General features: G+C 34.5%; 1 protein-coding gene across 8 annotated transcripts in view; it reads left to right on the forward strand.

Moving 5' to 3' along the window:
* Nucleotides 1-22,082, forward strand: part of pou6f2 (POU class 6 homeobox 2) — a 232,754-nt gene that overhangs the window by 186,531 nt on the left and 24,141 nt on the right. For all 8 annotated transcript variants that reach the window (XM_087309297.1, XM_087309300.1, XM_087309294.1 and 5 more), the window contains 3 exons: nt 12,090-12,299; nt 17,841-17,997; nt 22,029-22,082. The exon at nt 22,029-22,082 is cut by the window's right edge and continues 115 nt beyond it. In XM_087309297.1, the coding sequence (XP_087165423.1) occupies nt 12,090-12,299; nt 17,841-17,997; nt 22,029-22,082 (421 nt within the window). The remainder of the gene's footprint in view (nt 1-12,089; nt 12,300-17,840; nt 17,998-22,028) is intronic.

The following is a 22,082-nucleotide window of genomic DNA, read 5'->3' on the forward strand; positions in this document are numbered from 1 at the left end:
TTTCTGTTGTCTACATTCAGTATTTGTTTTATAAAGGCCCATTTGTTATTAGCCCAGTTCTCTCTTCAATGATTACCACCAACACAAAGGGTATGTATATCACATTTATGCAAGTAATTCATTCAGTAAGCCCCTTATTTCTTAGGGGTCGCCACAGGGGAATGAACAGCCAACTATTTCAACATCTGCAGCGATGCCCTTCCAGCCGCAACCCAGAACTCGAAAAAACTAAAAAAATATAACCTTTATTTGACTTGTAATTATCTACATAATTACAGTTCTTTGGAATCGTTATATCTCTGCAAGAGTTCACAATTTGAGCACAAGTTCTGCATGAGCACTGATTTAACCATTTACTTTTCTATATAATACTTCAAGTCTTATTCAAAGTATTTGTCTTCACGCTTGAAACTATTAAACAAAAACATATAAACATTTTAAGCCTGTATTTTAAGACAAATTATTACATTAGAGAAGCTGTTAAACTTGTTTGTTTTGTACTTGTAGATTAATTTAAACTATTGGTAATAGCCAGTGGTGGAAAGAGTACTGAGAAATCATACTCAGGTAAAAGTACTATTACTTACCCAAAAATGTAGTGCAAGTAGGGTAAAAGTATCTGTTGTAAATATTACTTAAAGTATGAGTAAAAAGTAGCTCTTTCAAAAGTACTCAAATTAGTATTAAGTATTACACTGGGAAAGGTTGATGTGTTTACATGCAATTTCTGCATGTGTGTGAAAACGTAACATTCTGTAGTGCATTTAGTGATTGTTTAAGGGCATTTCAGTCATCATACCGTAAACATTCGTCAACTTCTCATCAATGAAATACAGTCTTATCCAGGTGTATTGGATTACCAAACTCTGTCCAGGAGGGCCTGTCAAGTTTAGCTCCAACTTGCTTCAACACACCCTGTCAGAAAGTTTCTTATATCTAAGATGAGCTTGATTAGCTGGTTCGGGTGTGTTTGATTTGGGTTGGGATCGGACTGAAATTGCAGGACTGATCATTCTACTTGTGTCAATCCCCATAGGCAAGAAAAAAAAAAGTAAAATTACCAATACAGCACTAAAAAGGTACTCAAGGGAAAGTAAAAGTACTACTTAGTAAATTACTATTCCTGAAACCTATTTAGTTACAGTCATGAGTATTTGTAATTTGTTACTTTACACCACTGGTAATAGCAGTTTTGCTGTTGCTGTTATTAATAAAAAGACTTAAAGTTTTTAAATCTGAGGATGAAGTTTAACATAAATACCACTCTTTCTCAACACATTCTTTTTTTTAAGATGGCTGAAAGTCCAAAAGTAGAATGTTCAGTTCAGGACTGCAGCAATGCATCAAAATCAGAAGTAGAACATTAAATAAATTTAATTTCTGCTCATGGAGACATAAACATACAAAGAATTTATATTTTTGTTATTGTTGAAATGTGTTTAACCCTAATGTTTTACTATAAAATAAACTATTGAATGATTTTATTTAATACAACAAATTATTATTATTATTATCATTACACAAAAAAGGTGTAATGTCCTCTTCAAAAATTCCAGTTGTTGAACGTATTACTGTAAATAAACTTTCAGTAAGAGTAATGGGATAAAAAGCTTGATTAATGGATGAATGAGTGGACAGGTATTAGAATTACTATTGATATTACTAGCATGTCAGTAATGATTCTTTTTTAGTGATTAAATAATTAGATAATTATAAATAAATACAATTATGTCTTATTATTTAACAAGTTATTCCTTTAACTGAATCAGAAAAAGCTGTGTTTGACCGTTTCTGATCTGTGTTTCTGTCTCCGCGGCGTGTGTTAGAAGTTTGGAATTCTCTCTCAATATGTGTCCCCATCCTATTCCCCTCCAAACAGCGGGCAGTAGGGCAGAAAATGGGCAGGGATATTGCCTGGCGGCCATGGCTAACGCTGAAGATTGGCCTGGCTGCAGGAAGAGATGACATTCCCTAGGAATCACTGCCAGTATAATCCTAATGAGTTCTGCTCAAAGAGGAGAAACAGAGGGAGAAAGAGAGGGGGAAAAGAGAAAGGGAGATGAATGCTCGTCACACTGTAAAACACACATATAATGCAGAGGAACGGAAGCAAGTCTTTAAATAAGAACTAGAACAAACTTTTATTGACAGACAGATGCAGTGGTGGAACTACAGTTTTATACATGAAGTGGACAAAGGGTGTCTCTGGCTGTAGGGGGGCTATAGACTATGGCAGACAAGTAGATTACAGTTATACCCTGATACCAGAAACCACAAACACATTCATTGTTGAATACACATTACAGTTAGCTGTACAATCTTAATCATTCATTTGTTTTCCTTCGGCTTAGTTCCTTTATTTATCAGGGGGTGCTAAAGCGGAATGAACCGACAACTTATCCAGCATATGTTTTACACATTCAACCCAGTACTGGAAAACATCCATACACACTTATTCACACACATACAATTTAATTTATTCAATTCCCCTACACAGTCTTTGGACTGTGGGGGAAAATGGAGCACCCAGAGGAAACCAATGCAAACATGGGGAGAATGGCTCTAAGGCAACAGCGCTAACCACTGAGCAACTGTGTCACCTGTACAATCTTAGACTAATGTGCAACTAACATAGGGACTTTTTTTGTAAAGTTGCTAAAGGGGTAAAGTTGTCATCTTTTGCATGTTTTAAACCTTTATAAGTTTCCTTTCTTTTGTTTAGCACAAAAGAAGATATTTAAAAAAAAATGTTAATAACCTGTGACTTCCATTCATTTTTTCGATACTATGATCCTACATACATGATGCTATACCTGATACTACTCAAGTCAATAGTATTTTTATCCCTCTTCAAAATATATTGTTTGTGTTCAGCAGAAGAAAAAAATGTAAGGGTTTGGAACCACTTGAGGGTGCATAAATTTTGAGTCAATTTTCTTTATGCTTTGAAGGGATAGTTCACCCAAAAATAAAAGTTCTGTCATCATTTACTCAACCTTTACATGTTTCAAACCTTTATGAGTTTCCTTTCTTCTGTTTAGCACAAAATAAGATATTTTGAAAAGTTTTGAAAACCTGTAACCATTTACTTCCATATTGCTAGCTTTTTGATACTATGATACTACATACTACATGATGCTACACTTGATACTACTCAAGTCAATGAAATTGTTTATTTCTATTCAAAATATATTATTTGTGTTCAGCAAAGAAGAAAAAAATATATAAGGGGTTGGAACCACCTGAGGGTGAGTAAATATAGAGTCAATTTTTACTAGATCCTTTAAAGGGATAGTTCACCCAAAAATAAAAATTCTGTCATTTACTCACCTCATAAAGGTTTGGAACCACTTGAGGGTGAGCTAATAGTGTGTAAATTTTTACTTTACCTTTTAAGAGGAAAGTTCACCCAAAAATGAAAATGTGATCATGCTTGATTTAATTATTTTTTTTTTTTCTGTTGAACACATACACAGTTATTTTGGAAAAAAAGATTGAAACTGTTAGCCCCTGATATCTATAGATTTTCTTCTATGTGTTTCAATGGTTACTGGTTTCAACATTCTTTGAAATATCTTCTTTTGTGTTCAACAGAACAAAATCTGGAAAAAAAGTCAATGGTGGGTTAAATGATGATATTATTTAATTGTTTTGGGTGAACTGCTGTAACCCATCAAACTAACTTCAAACTTTAAAGATTTGCCAAAATTTGAATCAGCTTAGAATGATAATCCTGCTAGGACTAATTCATTATAAACTTGTGATACATTATTGGTTCAATTGGATGTAATATTTTGCAAATGTTTTCTCTCTAAAGTATGTTTTAGAGAAAAGAGTATAGAGTATAACTCTATAGAGAACTAAGTACAGAGTTTGTCAACTAAATGTCTTTTCTGAGGTTAATAAGGTGTCATATTGTTAACAAGTTTTTTTTTTATTTGAACTCTTTTGATGTAGTTCATAGTAATACACTGTTTATATTAATGCACGGATTTCCCATTTAAGATGTGCTGTTTCTAAACAGTTGTTTATTTGTATTTATTTAGTTCAGATGTGCCCCTTTTTGCTTAAACTGAACGTTAAATGCTGTTAGGCCACTTTAAAAAGGATCGAAACAGAATTATCATTTACACAATTTGAAAGCTGCTTGTGTCCTATCAGAATTAACATGCTCTGTTTTGTTTGTTAGCACATTGTCTTTTTTCTGCGAGTGTGAGGGTCAGTTGTGTCATTGCAGCATGCAAAATTCATTGCTTTGTAAAGATAAAGCTAAAAGAAATGCTTCTTTTGGTAATATAAAATGAAAATTGAGATTTCCAGCAGTGAATTAAATTTCAGGGTGACACATGAGATGGCCAATCAGATGACGGAGTGTTCTATTTCACCATGGACACCCCTTTAGCTCCATCACTGGAAGTATGACAAAATATATGGACCCATTTAGAATTTAGTTATTCTTTTATCTCCTGCTTTTTCAGGCAGGTGTTCCTCATGAGGTTAAACCACATGATCAGATTTAAGTGTAGCTCAGGCTCATGCTAGAATTGGAGACGATGTTTCAGGAGATTGTTTACATCAAACATTCAACGTGATTGAGTCACAGGCAAGCACATTTGTATCACATGGTTTTACCAAATCAGAGGGATTTTTATTTGGTGCTTATAAGGATTTATGAGAAACATGTCAACTCTAACCTGTCAGACACTGGTGGAAACCAGATTTAACTTAATTTGTCCCTCAGCAAAAATTTTTATTCCAGCTTAGCTGCTTTAAGACAATAAACATACATTATAAACAATTTTTACTCCTAAAACCTAAAAATGTAGTTCAGAAAAATATCATTTAAAATTATTTGTTCTTAAATTTGAAACACTTTGTCCTTCATATATATATATATACTGTATATATATATATATATATATATATATATATATATATATATATGTGTGTGTGTGTGTGTGTGTGTGTGTGTGTGTGTGTGTGTGTGTGTGTGTGTGTGTGTGTGTGTGTGTGTGTGTGTGTATATATTCATTATTTATTTTTTGATTCACTCTGAAACATAAAAAAAGACATATTAAAGGATATTTCTGTTGTTTTGTTCATACAGGGAAAGTCAATCAGGTTTTTTTTCAGAATTTACTCTAAATAGATTGGGGACTCTATTTTGACGATCCATGCGCAAAGTGCATTGTACACACAGACATCCATTAGCCTATACATAATTAGTTCTAGTATCCAGCAAATGAATAAATAAACAATAATAACGAAGTGTGCAATACACACGCGATACCCCATATGGTCTAAAACCTGACAGGTGGGCAAATCTAAGCTTGTTTTTTTAATAAAACAAATATATATATAAAAAAAAGCCTCCCGAGATGAAGAAGGCATGAAGGCGGTTGTTTTTATATTTGTAAGCTAGAAAATAATAATTTTTGTAATATTTTAATTCTTTATTTTTTCACATTTGTAAATATGTTTGCGTATTGCTGTACATCCTATGTATTAAGCAATGTTTAAGCGAGCTGCGTAACTAACGCGCTCTGCGCTGGACTTTAGACCAGCTTTCATCTGGTCTATTGTGTAGCCAATTATAGTTTCTCAAAATAGCAACGCACCAGCAACAGTCCTCAATACACCTCCTTTTTTAGACCAGAGCGCCTATGGGCGCACATATGAGCACAAATGCATTTGCTATTTAAACAGCGTAGCGCAAGACATCAAAACAAGTCAGGCATCGAGCTAAAACTAGCAAACAACAATTGCGCCGCATTGATATGATAGGACCCTAGGTGTGTCCCAAACTGCATACTTACACACTATTCTATTCTATTCTATTCTATTCTATTCTATTCTATTCTATTCTATTCTATTCTATAGTATGAATAGTAAAAGTAGTGCATTTCCACTAAACCTTAAAAAAGTGCTTTATATAAACATACACACACACACACACACACACACACATAAATACCTGGATGATGTACTTATTTGGAAATGAAGTGTATTAAAACAGAATATTGAACACCATGTACTCGTTGTCACAGTTTGCTTTTATAGTGAAAGCTATCGGGGGGCTAAAGTTGAATTGCTTTATTTATTTTGGACTATGTAAGCAAAATGATCTAATGGACTTTGTACTCATGACAGTTAAAATTAGTTTTTACATTTACATTTATTTAACTAATTTGGCAATCCTTCAATATCAGCTTGCAAAGGTTTGAATTTCCACTTTATAATTTTTATTTTATTATAATAATTATTGTTTCATTTAGGACTACACTAAACTCAATTCAATACATGGTTAAGTATATAAGTGCCTATAGTGTTCAATGTGTCACTTGGGATTTAACTGTTATTTTATGTTCCACAAGACAAACTTTATTTTAATAACATATTCATAAAGAAATTCATAATGAATCAGCCTTCTGAATAAATCAGCTGAATAAATAACTTACTAGTAATTGTGGTTTACCTACATATTTAAAAGTGTAATTGCATTTATATTTAATACTTTCATATTTGTAAAATAAAAATGTCTTTCACTTGATTTTACTATAACCAACCCTGTAGAATTTTATTGTATGGTATTTAATTAATCTTACAAGTAAATAGTTTGATATGAAAGATATGCCATACATTTATTAAGGTTAAAAACAATAGTTTATATTTTATGCCCATTTATAGTGGGCATAAAAGACTCCATTTAGGCATAGTATTTAATACTAAAGCTAAATAATCAGAAAATTTACTTCTAATCAAGATCAATATCCAGAAGCCAATAAATTAAACATTCAACTTGACACATACACACTGAAAAAGACTTTTGCTCTTTGTTTCTTCATACATTAATTTTCCTTTGGCTTAGTCCCTAAATTATCAGGGGTCGAATGAATCACCAGCTATTCCGGCATATGTTTTAAGCAGTCCTTCCAGCTGCCACCCAGTACTCTGAAACACCCATACACGCTTGCATTCTCCAAACAGAAATGCCACCTGGCCCAGGCCGGGACTTGAACCAGCGACTTTATTGATGTGAAGCTACAGTGCTAACCAGTGAGCCACCATGCCGCCTTGCTGTAGGGTCAATCTACTTATTTAAAATGAGCTTAAGCAACACAATTCTTGAGGTTTTATTGGGCAAAACTTTATTGTTTTATGTTTAATCCACATAAATATGTAAAAACTTATAGGCTAACTTCATTCCTACTTGTTGTCCCAACACAAATTGGTTGTGTGAAGCCAAGATTTTTTACAGTCAGGTAAATGTAGCAAACAATACAACAATGTAGTCTGCATAATTTAGAAGTCTCACCACAGCACACACTACTAAATGCAGGCTTACAGCATAATTGATAAAACTACAAAAAAAAACAAAAAAAAAAAAACAAATCAAATCTCAGAAACTTCAAAACGCATCAAATATCACTGAGAACATTGTTTTTAAACTGTTTTGGGCAGCAGGTAATGTTGTAATTCTAAAGTCCTGTAAGCTATAGTGAGCTGAGAGCGCTGTGAACAGGACTATTCAGAGCAGCCCGGGACAGTATGTAGCTGTCAGCCCATGTGCTGTATTATTGCCCGTGTTAGAGCAGCCACTTAGTCCAATGAGAGTGAATAATTGAGCGGAACAAGCCCTGAGACAAGACGGCATGCAAATGCCATGTCGGGGGACACGAGCGCCACACCGCACAATAAAATATGCTAAGTGGCAGGAGAGAGGGCCGCGGAGGATTGAGAGGGAGCGATAAAGAGCGACAGAGGGAGGGAGAGAGAGAGAGATAAATTATCTGTCGCTTAATGCGAAGCAACGCAACCAAATGAGCCGTGGTGAGGGTGAATTACACATAGTCAGCCCTCCTTTTTTCCACCGCTCCATCGTCATTATGTCAAAGAGAGAGGAGGGAGAGGAACGGTCAGAGATTATACAGATGCAGAGCTTGTTAGCGCAGCTGGGGGTCCGCTGGCAGACCTGGGTAAATTATATGCGATAGATCAATGGTGCTTTTTCTGTCTAGGTGTTTGAACACACACGCCACATTCTTACAGAAAAGTGTTCTTTAACACTTTATGTACCTCCCGGCTCTATTTTTAAGGGGTTTTGGCCTTTTGATTTTTTGTGCTAGACTGGAGTTTCAGTACTTTAATGCGTCAGCAATCCATGTGCGTAACACTTCAAGGCCTTCACCCTTTTTCTGACCTTTTCTTCTCTGTAAAAAAAAAATGATATGACAAAAAGTCATGAAAACAAATGTTTTATGCTACTTTAGCTTGTTACAATAACATGACAAGTTTAACTTGATAGTTTTGTCAGTTTGACTGATGTAAGATAGAAACTTACTAGAGAATGAATAGTTAATCTGACGGGGTATATTTACAGTATATAAGTCTATTTTAAGATTAATTTATTGTTGAAGACAAAAACAAATAAAAATTTAGACTTTAGATTAACTTAATATTATGTTTTGTAAAAGATTGTATCATTTTGACTAAAGAGAGAGAGAGAGAGAAAGAAAGAGAGGTTTCATTTTTAATTGAAAGACTTATGAAGATTCCAGCTTGATCCATCTTTAAGGACACAGAATGTACAACCTATTTTACGGATGTAGTTTAAAATGATGTCAGGTAAAACAGAAAACACACTTTGAAATATAGGTTCTTTATTGGCATCAGTGGTTCCAGAGAGAACATTTTACATGTGTGAAACTAAAGGCGAATGACACAGGAATGTGAAATGTGCTTTTTTTTTTTTTGCAGAAGAAGACCAGAAACATCTACGCAATGATTCAAAAATTCAGTTTAGTTTAGTTTAGTTCAGTTCAGTTCAGTTCAGTTCAGTTCAGTTCAGTTATTTAGGTTTGTTTCATTCAGTTTAAATCAGTTAGTTAGTTTAGTTTAGCTCATTGAGTTTAGTTTAGTTCAGTTCAGCTCAGTCTGTTTAGTTCAGTTCAGTTGGTTTGGTTTGTTTTAGTTAAATTTGTTTATTTCAGTTCAGTTTGATTAGTTCAGTTCAGTTCAGTTTAGTTTAGTTTAGTTAGTTTGATTTGGTTTGGTTTGATTCATTCAGTTCAAATCAGTTCAGTTAGTTTAGTTTAGTTTAGTTTAGTTTAGTTTAGTTTAGTTTAGTTTAGTTTAGTTTAGTTAAGTTTAACTCAGTTCAGTTCAGTTCAGTCCGTTTAGTTCAGTTCAGTTCAGTTGGTTTGGTTTGGTTAGCTTAATTTATCTAATAATTGTGAATAAGTATCATGGATTTTCAACATTAATAATAATAAGAAATGCTTCTTGAGCAAAAAAAGCACATTAGTGTGATTTCCCAAGGATCACTGCAGTGTATTTATTTAGAAACATAATAAAATATATCTCAATGTATATTTATTTCACAATATTTCTGTTTTTACTGTACTTTTGATCAATGCATGAATAGTCTTGACTCTAATATGAAAGTTATCAGCAGAGACAGACAAAATCTGCAGATTCTTTTTTTTCTACTGTATTTCTGCACAGAAAATGATCTGTAAAAAATACATTTTTAATTAAGGTTTGCAATGCAAATCAATCTAACCACTTGATTTGTTATCCAAGTACGTCTGTCTAGAAATAATATATCTACTAAAAGACACAAATTATTACTTTACAAACTGTATTATACATGAAACATTTACATAGTTTTCAATAATATTACTGAAATACACATTTACAGTAAATAAACTGCATGAAAATCTGCTTATTTGTCTCTAGAGTCATCAGTAATAAATATGAAAGTGTTTCTTTCTTAATGCGCTAGTAAGTGACTCAAGCATTTTGATGTATGAGTTTATCTGTAGTACTCTGGATGATAAAGGTCTTAAGTCTTGTGGTTCCACCCTTGTGCTGTGTGTGTGTGTGTGTGTGTGTGTGTCAGGAGGAGGCGTCGGGTCCTTTTCTCCAGCGCTGTTGTTCTACATGGCTCATTGAAGCCGTGGCCTTGAGAGGTAAAACAGTGCAACTACAAAGGGTTACGGCCCTTGATCTGTGACAGCCGGAGAAAAGGGGGTGCACAAAAACCACAGAAAGGGATTGTGGGAGGAGGGCGTCCCTTATGGAGACCGGGACCAGGATTATAAAAGTGTGCGTGTGTGCTTTATTGGAGGACGAGTGGTTAAGAGGCTGCATTATTAACTCGGCCCTTCTATGCATTTTATACACACACACAGAGACATACACACACACATATTTTTTCTCTGGTCTTATGATAGATAATACAGTCAGTGGTGTGCACCAGCTAACACAAAGGTACTCAGAGTCTGACCTTTAGAGAGGAGCAGAGAGCACATTTTGTGTGTGTGTGTGTTTGTGTGTGTGTGTGAGAGGGGGGCTTTTCATGTGCTCATACAGTACTTGTGCCTGTGTGTAGACTGTGGCGTTCATCTGGGTTTGTGGTTCAGTGCAAGTGGTAATGTATGAGTGTGTGTAAGTCTTTTAAGCCTCTCACAACAATAAAAAAAGGTTATACTGTGTATTTTCTCCACCCTGTATTAAGTAGCCCTCGATCCTGTAAAATCGGAGGGCTTTGATACTCTGGCGCTGATGAGGTCCTCTGAGTGTATGAAGGGCTCTAGTTTGATGTCTTTGCCGTGTTTGTCAGGTGTAAAGATTATGAGGGGAAACACACATCTTTGTCACGTCTTTCTAAAAGATAATGAACAAATAAGTTGTTGTACAAATAAAACAAGAGAGATACAGCTATGAAAAAAAATATATGACTACTTGGCTCTGACCAAGACTTCTTGAAAAATTTTTGTTTCTCTCTATTTATTTATTTTTTTAGATTGGTTTGGTATAGTTGAATTTCTTCTTTGTGTAAACATCTAAATACATATTTATACATGTTTGTATCATACCTGTCAATATTGGGATGTGAAAAAAGGGATACCCCTTTCCACTGAGTGGTACAGTACAGTATGGTACTGATCGGTACGAGTCACCACTATCTGGCAGGCCTTACCACTGCCAAAAGGGTACCAATGATGAGCGTAGTGCAGGGGTGCTCAACCCTGTTCCTGGAGATCTACCTTCCTGCATAGTTCAGCTCTCCTACCCTGACCAAACACACCTGAACCAATTAACTAGGACCTGAACAGCACTTGATGATTACAGGCAGGTGTGTTTGATATGGGTTGCGACTGAAATCTGTTTGAAGGTAGATGCCCAGGAACAGGGTTGGTCACCCCTGGTGTAGTGTATGACAGAAGTGCCTTTTCAGTCAACGTCATTCTCGCTCAAGGAAATGTCCGCTTGCAGTACTTATTTATCTATCTATTTATTTATTAAGTTATTTATTTATTTATTTTAATTTAGTTACTTAGTTGGTTAGTTATTTACTTATTTAGTTGAACTCTAAATAAGCATGTTAGAATGGATAATGTGACACTGATATGTAATTGCTGATGAAAATTTAGCTTACCATCACAGAAATAAATAATATTTCTAAAAATATAAAATTTGAAAACAGTTATTTTAAATCATATATGATTCAAGACAAGACAACTTATGTTCAAAAGTATAAATTCTTGGAATATGATATTTGTACATCGAATGAAAGCTGAATAAATAAGTTTTGCATTGATGTATGGTTTGTTAGGAATAATAGTATTTGTTTGAGATACAACTATTTGAAAATCTGACTTGAGTTACGAAAAATTGAAATATTGAGAAAAATCACATTTAAAGGTGTCCAAATGAAGTGCTTAGCAATGCATATTACTAATCACAAATTGGGCTTTAATGAATTTGCAGAAGAAAATTTACAAATTCTTTTCAAGCAACATAATCTTTACCTAATGTTCTAATGATTTTTTGCATAAAAGAAAAATGGATAACTTTCTATCAGTTTATTTTTGGCTATTCCAACAAATATACCTGTTCAAGTACAGTAAGACAAACAAATGCAGCCTTGGTGAGCATAAGATAACATGAGAAACTTGAACTCCAAACTTTATATCAGTATTTAATTTGTTTTGCTTTATTTAGTTATTGAACTGTACCTACGATAATATTGTTGATCACTATAAGAATAGCCCAAACTAAATTTTGTTTCTCTTTCCATGTAGATCATTGGTACGATCCCTCTGATGCCAAACTCTGTAGGACCTTCCAACCAGTCAGGGGGCGGGACTTCCCCCCTGCAGGTCCAGCCAATCACTCCACAGCTGCTGACCAACGCACAGGGTCAGATTATAGCCACTGTGATCGGCAACCAGATCCTGCCAGTGATCAACACCCAGGGAATCACACTGTCACCCATTAAACCTGGACAACAGGTACACAACATATTCTGGCTATTTCTGCAAGAGAATCCTGTAAAAAAAAGGTCTGCAGGTTTAAGTATGGGGTTAGATTTGCAACACAATTTTGTGCACAAAAGATCATGTTTTGAGTGTGCAAAATCCCTTGTTGATGCGTGTTCACATTTCTGTCCACAAAAGGTCATACTTTAAGTGTGGAAAATGGCTTTTAAAATTCTGCACATTTGAAATTCTGCATGCAAAAGATCATGTTTCGAGCATGCAAAATGGCTTATTGAATGTGTGTTAACAATTCTGCATGCGAAAGATCATGCTTTGAGCATTCAAAATGGCTTGCAAAGGCATTAAGACTTCTGCATGCAAAAGATCCTGTTTTGAGTGTGAAAATAGCTTGTTGAATGAGTGTTAACAATTCTGCATGCAAAAGATCATGCTTTGAGCATGCAAACTGGCTTGTTAAATGCATGTTAACAATTATACATGCAAAAGATCATGTTTCAAGCATGCAAAATTCCTTGTTGTATGTGTGAAATTATTTCTGTGCACAATAGATCATGCTTTAAGTGTGGAAAACAGCTTGCTGCATGCATATTTAAAAATCTGCTTGCTAAAGATCATGTTTCGAGCATGCAAAACGGCTTGTTGAATGCATGTTAACAATTCTGCATGCAAAAGATCATGCTTTGAGCATACAAATTGGCATGTTGCAGAGGCATTAACAATAGTGCATGCAAAAGATAATGGTTGAACTTGCACAAGGGCTTGTTGAATGCATGTTTATAATTTTGCAAGCAAAAGATCATGCTTTGAGCATGCAAAATGCATGCAAAGGCATCTCATTTAAAATTCTCAGTGCAAAATATCATGTTTCAAGGGGGTAAAATGCCTTTTTGAATGCGTGTTAACAATTGCGTATGATAAAAGATCTTGTTTAGAGCATGCACAATGGCTTGTTGCACAAGCATTAATTCTGCATACAAAAGATCATGTTTTGAGCGTGAAAAATGGCTTTTTGAATGTGTGTTAACAATTCTGCATCTAAAAGATGATGTTTTAAGCATGCACAATGTCTTGTGGCACAAGCATTAACAATTCTGCATGAAAAAGATCCTGTTTTAAGTATACAAAATGGCTTGTTGCATAGAATTAACAATTCTGCATACGAAATATCATGTTTCTAACATGCACAATGTCTTTTTACACACTTAAAACATGATCGTTTGGACGCAGAATTGTGTCGCAAATCTAACTCCATATTTATGCAGAATGTCTTTGTAAGTAACTAAAATGTTGACACATGGAATAAAAAGACTTTTAATTATGGTTTACAATGAAATTAGAACCACTTGTTTGTTAAACAAAGCTACAGTACGTCTCTCATATGACATATCTACTTAAAGGCAAGGCAAAGTAAGGCAAATTTATTTATATAGCACATTTCATACACAGTGGTAATTCAAAGTGCTTTACAGTACATAAACACAAATAAAAGAAAGAGGTATAGGGAAATAAAAACAACAATAGACAGAAAAAATATTACTTTGTAAACAGTATTGTTGAAATAAATCATCTAAACATTTTCTTAATATTTGACAATATTTCTGAAATTAATATAATAATGGAATAAACATAAATTTAAATGCATTTATATAAGTAAATAAATAGATTCAATGATGGCCTCAAAAATCTGTGGATTTCTATAAACAAAGATTTCATGTGAAAAACTCATGTAAAAACTACTACAGTGTGATTAATGTATTAGGGATAGGTAACCCAAAAATTTATATTCTGTCATGATTTACTCACCCTCTACTTGTTCCAAACCCATATGAGTTTCTGTCAATCAGAAAAGAAGATATTTTGAAGAATGTTGGTAAGCAGAAACATGGCTTTACCAATTAATTTCTGATTTTGATTACCGACATTCTTCAAAATATCTTTTTTTGTGCTCAAAGAAAAAAGAATCAACCTGAGAATGAGCAAATGGTGAGAAAATGACCCTTTTGGGCTGAACTTTCTCTTAAAAATACAGTACAAAACAAGTAATAATCAACAAAGTTTAATCTAAGTCAAAGTCAAAAAACAACAATCAACCCCCTTTATTAAATAATCAAAAGAGTAGCAAGAATACATGTTTAGAGAGTCTAACAACAGCACAAAATGCATATTATCCCTCATCCAACCCTATAATCTCCAGCGGTCACCTATAAAAGCATCCATAGGTCAACCTCATTTCTGTCGGAGCAGCTGTGTGTCATATTTACTGGAACCTTTGATCGCGGACGTAAACGCAGTAATGCATTTGTAATAATGTTTATGGATTGTCTGCGTCTCAAATTGACTCCCGAACGTTTTCGTGCAGCGATAATTTATGGCTGTCAAACACGGTGGCGGCGGAGAGATCCACCGAAGCTGGGTAATTCTCACAGACCTGTCGACAGTTCTGACAGTGTGTGCAACACTACTGACATCTCTCAGCATCCAAAGAAAAACACACACACGCAAACACACAGAGGAGAATTAATAGTGCAAGAGAACAGCAGATAGAAGCCAACCCACTTTTAGACAGATGAGACGCTTGCTTTCTTGAAGAGTGGAGATGCAGCATCTACAAGAGGCGCTCGATGGTGCATAAAACATGAAAATGTATGGTGCCGCAGTCATGCCACATTGCCCATAATAATGACTCATATTGTAGCCACATAATTCTGATTTCTGGGCTCAGTAAACGTGCGTGTTTTTCCTTTTTTCGTGTTAAGGTTTTTTGGGTGCCGAATAGCCTGATGGTTCTTTTGTGTATACTTGAAAGTATCTGACAGCCGTGTTCAATGAGATATTGTATGAGGGACGAATGCAAGCTCTTGCATCTTACAACATATAAATAATAATACACAAGCAAATGAGGCCACATTTGAGCTTTCTAAAAAACAGACTCAACAGTTTTGTCATAAACTACAACATGCTTTCTCTTGAAGCTAAAGTTAATTGTGTAGTTTGTTTTTCAGATTTAACGTGAGAGCTTCTGAATAGTATGCTTAAGCCTGCTGAAGAAAAAACAGCTTGATGAAGGATTACGGTTCCATTTAGGACAACTTTTGGCATAATGTTGATTATCTTGAATTAAATATTCATGAATTTAATTTTACAAGGAACTATTTAGCATGCTCTCTCAGAAAAGAATGGTACAATGTTGTTCCAAAGAAGGTACAGACATACAGTAGAAGTCAGAATTATTACCTCCCCCCCTACCCCCTGAATTGTTAGCACCCCTGTTTATTTTTTCCCTAATTTCTATTTAACGGAGAGAAGATTTTTTTCAACACATTTTTAAATATAACAGTTTTATTCTTATTTAACTCATTTCTAATAACTGATTTATTTTTCTTTTCCACTATGACAGTAAATAATATTTTACTCGATGTTTTTCAAGACCTCTACAGCTTATAGTGACCTTTAAAGGCTTAACTAGATCAATAAGGTTAATTAGGCAGGTTAGGGTAATTTTGCAAGTTATTTTATAATGATGGTTTGTTCTGTAGACTATTTAAAAATATATATATATATATATCTTGAAGGGGCAAATAATTGTGTCCTTAAAATGGCTTTTAAAAAATTAAAAGCTGCTTTTATTCTAGCCAAAATAAAACAAAAGACTTTCTTCAAAAGAAACAATATTATCAGACATACTGTGAAAATGTCCTTGCTCTGTTAAACATCATTTGGGAAATATTTAAAAAAAAGAATCAGTCACTGAGGCAGTACCTTTTTATGGGACAGAATTGTACCTTAAGACAAAGAAACTAATTTGTACCATTGCAGTTTGTACATTAAGCACATGATTTGTACCATGGGAAACTTAAATGTACCTTTGGTTTTTAATACCTGCAGATACAATATTGTACCTTCATCAAAGGTACAAATCTGATCCATAAAGGTACCACCACAGTGACAAGACACTTTGTACCTTAACAGTGTCAAACTGCTTAACAAACATGTATTTAAAATGTCTTTAATGTTTAGCTTACAATACCTATAGTTTCATGTTTTACCAGTTGTTTTGTATTATTGTATTGTAGATCCTAATAATTAATGTTTATGAGTTTCTTTAAACATATATCTTTAAATGGTGATTCTTGTTTTAATATGGAAAATATTTATAGAATCATTTTGCCTTTCCAGTAATATTTATTTTCATAGGTATTGTAATAAAGAAGTTGTACACTTTTGTACTTTTACTTGGGAATAATTGTATACCTTCATTTTAGTTGTACCATAAAAGGTACAGAACAGTATTATAAGAAGTATTTTCTGTTCTATATGAAGTACAACTTTTACAAAGGTACAAAACTGTTCCTCAAGGAACATTATCTGTATCACCATGTAGATGATTTTAGTGTGGAAAAATGATCACTTATTTACATTGATAATGTATTTTGTGTTGCCACAATATAATTATCCAATATTCATTTTTAAATGAAATTAACAGAATTAACCAAAACTAGCTCAAATAATACTTAGATTTACCTGAATAATATAACTATTTTACAAAGTTCTAAGAATAACATTTTTGCTTTTAAATTACTACTACTGCCAACAAGAATATGAATAATGATTATTATAATTAGTGGTCCCATTTAATTATTTTAATTTTGTCAGTCTGAATAAATTGTAATAAACAATTTTATGGCACAAATGCAGATGATTGACGTAAACTTGTACTGAACTTATTATAGCATCTAATATAAACTATGGTAAGCCAAATGGTTTTATGACAAAGTACCATGGTACCATTTCATGTTTTGTCAGTTTAATAATTATAATTATATAATAATTATATAATATAATAATTATAATAATAATAATTTATAATTTGTATATAATTATATTGGTGTCATATAATTATGACATTTGAAATCAAATCGCTGTCACATTGCTACCTTATCTTAACCCTTACATCCTACTTAACTTAGTACTTACTATTTACTTACTACTTAACAGTATTATTTGTAAAGTAGTTATAAATAAAGTGCTTGGCATATATAAGTACACCCATGACGAATCAATCTTTTAAATTCATACATTTTTATAGGATGGTACACAACATTATATTCGTGCATATACAATAAATTAGTCAGTACTGAAGCCAAATCTGGAGTTTATCTAACAAAATAACTTACGATAACGGTCTAAACCCTAGTACACCCAAATTGACATGTTATAGAAAAATATTAAATACGCATTTAGAAAACAGGAAAAATCAAGAGAAGCAAAGAAAGTATAAATTTAGTTGAAATTTTGTTGGTTGTAATTTTTAGTGCAATTTTTGCTTGAATTTAATTGTATTATCTTTTGATTTCTCAATATGCTTGGAGACTAGAATATTATTTTAATAAATATATCCATACCAAATATATGTACCAAAATACATTGCCTATATTGACCGAGAAATATATAAAAATATTCATTTTCAAAATGGGGTGTACTTGGTTATGCTGAGCACTGTTTGTTGTGTTGTTTTACTAATATGTGTACAACTAAACATATGCATTTTCACAGCTGCCGCAGACCGGCCAGACTCCACAGGCTCCTCCTGTGTCTCAGCCCAATCTGCTCCGTATGCCCCACAGCCAGAGTCCCCTTCGGCAGGCCTCTTCCTCCTCCTCAACATCATCATCCTCATCCTCGGCTCTCAGCGTTGGCCAGCTAGTCAGCAGTGAGTGTGCATTAAATTACTTTCGCTGCTTGCAAAAACTTCTTTTTTATAACAAGCTGAAACAGCAAAATTCTTGTTTTACTTAATTGTTTTGTTCCATCCACTTAAATTTGTTAAGTTATATATATACAGCATGAATGAATTGTGTAAAAACACTCACTTTGTTACAGTGCATCTCTATATGTTCACTAATCCAATTATAGCACACGTAAACACTCTGTTTACCCAAGTAGAATGCTGGAAATCTGCTTCTAGATGTTTTCTCATCTCAAAAATATGCCCCTTTTTCATTCCCCTTTTATCAGATTGCAGTTGATTCTGTCATCCAGCTGACCAAACTGTAGACCTAATGAATGGAAGGTTGTTTGGTACGGCTTTGGCCTCCAAAAGCACCACATATAAATCACTCCCTCTGGCCTGTCAGAGCCACAGCGGCCCTTTTAAAAACTGTTTTACTTAGATAAATTCTCATTTGTCACAGCCAATTGGGCTAAAACCATCTGCAATGGAGTTTTAAATCCAATAAACAGGAAGTTGCATTGATCAACTTGCTGTGGATATAAGCAGTGGACTGTTGCGTCTTTCTTTTTTCAGATTTGTTTTGTTCAAAACATACACAATACATTAAGCGCTCTCCATTCATTTCTTTGGTTTACCACTGTGGCTTAGCTCTCCATGCCAGATTGTGTTTGCTGCTATGTCCTTGGCTAACGTTAATTCCCCAGAACATGTGTTGAATAGAGGGACGAAAAAACAGTCTGACTGACCCCAAAACCAGCATGCTCAGCTCAGATGGAATAAATGCTGTTGGACTATGTGTGTTTTACTTTTGGAAAATACTCTTTTGTGTTTTCGTTGCATTTAATGAAGTTGAAGTCATAATGGCATTATATAATCACTTGGTTTGGCTTTGTTAAAGAGATAGTTCACTCTAAAATTAAAATTTACTCACTATTTACCTCAAGTTGAGTCTATTTTCGTTAACACTTCATTTTGATGGTCCATTTGGGTATTAGTAGACTGTCTGCTTAATATCTGTTGATACTGCTCCTTCAACAGACATTTAACTTACCATAAGAGCCTTTGCAAGTACTTGTACACTTACACTAACCCAAACCCTAACCCCAACCCTAACAGTCTACTTATAATCTAATAAAAATTAGTTGCCATGTAGATGCAATGTAACTTCAATTCAACAAATGCACCATTAAAATAAAGCGTGACCCTGTTTTTTCTTTTGTTGAACACAAACTTATGGAAAGTATTCATAGCACTTCACTTTTTACAATTTGTTTTTTTTTATGTTACAGCCTTATTACAAAACGGATGAAATTCATGTATTTCCTCAAAATTATACACACAATACCCCATAATGACAATGTGAAAATGGAAATAAAAAAGCTGAAAAATCACATGTACAAAAGTATTCACAGCCTTTGCTCAATACTTTCTTCATGCATCTTTGGCAGCAGTTACAGCCTCAGGTATTTTTGAATATGATGCCACAAGCTTGGCACACCTGTCTTTGGGAATTTTTGCTCATTCCTCTTTGCAGTACCTCTCAAGCTCTTTCAGGTTGGAGGGGAAGCGACAGTGCACAGCCATTTACATATCTCTCCATAGATGCTCAATAGGATTAAGGTCTGGGCTTTGGGCGGGCCACTTAAGGACATTCACAGAGTTATTGTGTAGCCACTCCACTGATATTTTAGCGGTGTGCTTCGGGTCATTGTACTGCTGGAAGATGAACCATCGCCCCAGTCTGAAGTCAAGAGCACTCTGAAGCAGGTTTTCATTCAGGATGTCTCTGTACTTTGCTGCATTCATCTTTCCCTCTATCCTGACTAGTCTTTCAGATCCTGCTGCTGAAAAACATCCCCACAGCATGATGCTGCCAGCACCATTCTTCACTGTAGGGATAGTATTAGCCTGGTGATGAGCGCTGCCTGGTTTTCTCCTAACGTAATACTTGGCACTACAAAGAGTAAAATTTTAGGCTCATCAGACCGGAGAATTTTGTTTGTTATGGTCTGAGAGTCCTTCAGATACTCCAGGCGGGGAGTGGCTTCTGTCTGGCCACTTTACCATACAGGCCTGATTGGTGGATTGTTGCACAGATAGTTGTCCTTCTGTAAGGCTCTCCTCTCTCCACAGAAGAACATTGGAGTTTGGACAGAGTGACCATTAGGTTATTGATTATCTCCCTGAGTAAGGCCCTTCTCCTCCGATCACTTAGCTTATATGGCTGGCCGGCTTTCAACTTTCAGAGCATTAAAATTTTTATTGTAACCTTCTCCACCCTTGTGCCTCAAGATAATCCTGTCCCGGGGATCTACCAACAATTATTTTGTCTTCATGCTTGGTCTGTGCTTTGACATGCACTGTCAACCCTGGGACCTTATATAGACCGGTGTATGCCTTTTTAAATCATGTCCAATCAATTGAACTTACCACAGGTGAACTCCAATGAAGCTGCTGAAATATCTCAAGAATTATTAGTGGAAAAAGAATGTACCTGAACTCCAATTAGAGTTTCACGGAAAAGGCTGAGAATACTTACGAACATGTGAATTTTTTTTTTGTTTTGTTTTTTTTTTGATAAATTTGCTACAATTTCAAAAACTCTTTTTTCACATTGTCCTTATTAGGTATTGTCTGTAGTTTGGGAATAAATTAGTTTTATTACCTATCTATCCATCTATCTATCTATCTATCTATCTATCTATCTATCTATCTATCTATCTATCTGTCTGTCTGTCTGTCTGTCTGTCTGTCTGTCTGTCTGTCTGTCTGTCTGTCTGTCTGTCCGTCCGTCCGTCCGTCCGTCCGTCCGTCCGTCCGTCCGTCCGTCCGTCTGTCCCCCTCTCCCTCTCTCTCTCTCTCTATCTCTATCTCTTTATCTCTCTATCTATCTATCTATATCTACCCACCCACCCTCCATCAATCCATCCATCCATCCATCCATTTTGGAATAAGGATGTAACATAAAAATGTGGAAAAAGTATAGCGTTATGAATACTTTCCTGATACACTGTATTTTGAAGAAATAAATTACATATGTGGAAAAAAATAACATGGAAGTCAAAGGTACTGGCCTTTAACCTTTTTTAATAGAAATACAATATATATAATATGTTATCTTTTGTGATAAAAAGAGGGGGGGAAAACAGGTTTGTAAAAAGTGAAGGGTGAGCAAATGATGACAGATATTAATTAACATTTTTGAGTGAACTGCCCCTTTAAGACAAAATAAATCTGTTATTTTAGGTGTATGATCAAAAATAATAATAATTTTAATAGTTAATAGTTGTTTAAAAATGTAATATTTGAACACAAAATGATAGTGTGCTTTTACAAATTGCCATAAATCATCATCTCGAGGTCAAAATACAAAATTGCTGCAGGTAACAAAAATGTTCAATACTGCATAGAAGCAAGTTCAGGTTTCAGCATCTGATTTGCATATTAGGAGTGACAGGGTGCTGGTTCAATAGATTTGGACTTTAAATACGGCTGATGGATTTTTTTAATAATTCATTCATAATGACATCCATGAATTATTTAGCCGACCAAATTTTTTGCATGTAAGCAGGATGTAAGACCACCTGGCACTGATGTATATTACCCAATCACCTTTTATTAACCTAAAATGCGCGTAAGAATAAAGTCAAAATGGCATCTTAATCTTTAAAGCCTGAGTTACTAAATACATCAAACAAAGAACTGATTATCTGCATACCTGTGTCTTTTATAGCAAAAGGACCAATAATATGGCATAAAAATAAATATACAATGCTTTCAAAAATTACTTTAGCACGCTATTCACTGAGGCATTCATTTGTGAAGTGTAGTGTAGTTCTTGGCTTGCCTAATAAGAACAGATTTCAATGCAATGTTGATTGTATTGTATTGTCAAGGTTGGGACCATGACAAAAACTAGAAAAAGAAACAACTGTAACAGAAATTTTATATTCAGGCAATGAGTCTGTGTGAATTGAGAGTCAGATTTGTTCTTTTTCCCCGTATTACAGACCCCCAGACTGCCCCCAGTGAAGTGGATGGTGTAAACCTGGAAGAGATTCGAG

This window comes from Danio rerio, chromosome 24 (genome assembly GCF_052040795.2).
Source record: "Danio rerio strain M-AB ecotype USA chromosome 24, GRCz13ab, whole genome shotgun sequence".
Classification (NCBI taxonomy): Eukaryota; Metazoa; Chordata; class Actinopteri; order Cypriniformes; family Danionidae; genus Danio; species Danio rerio.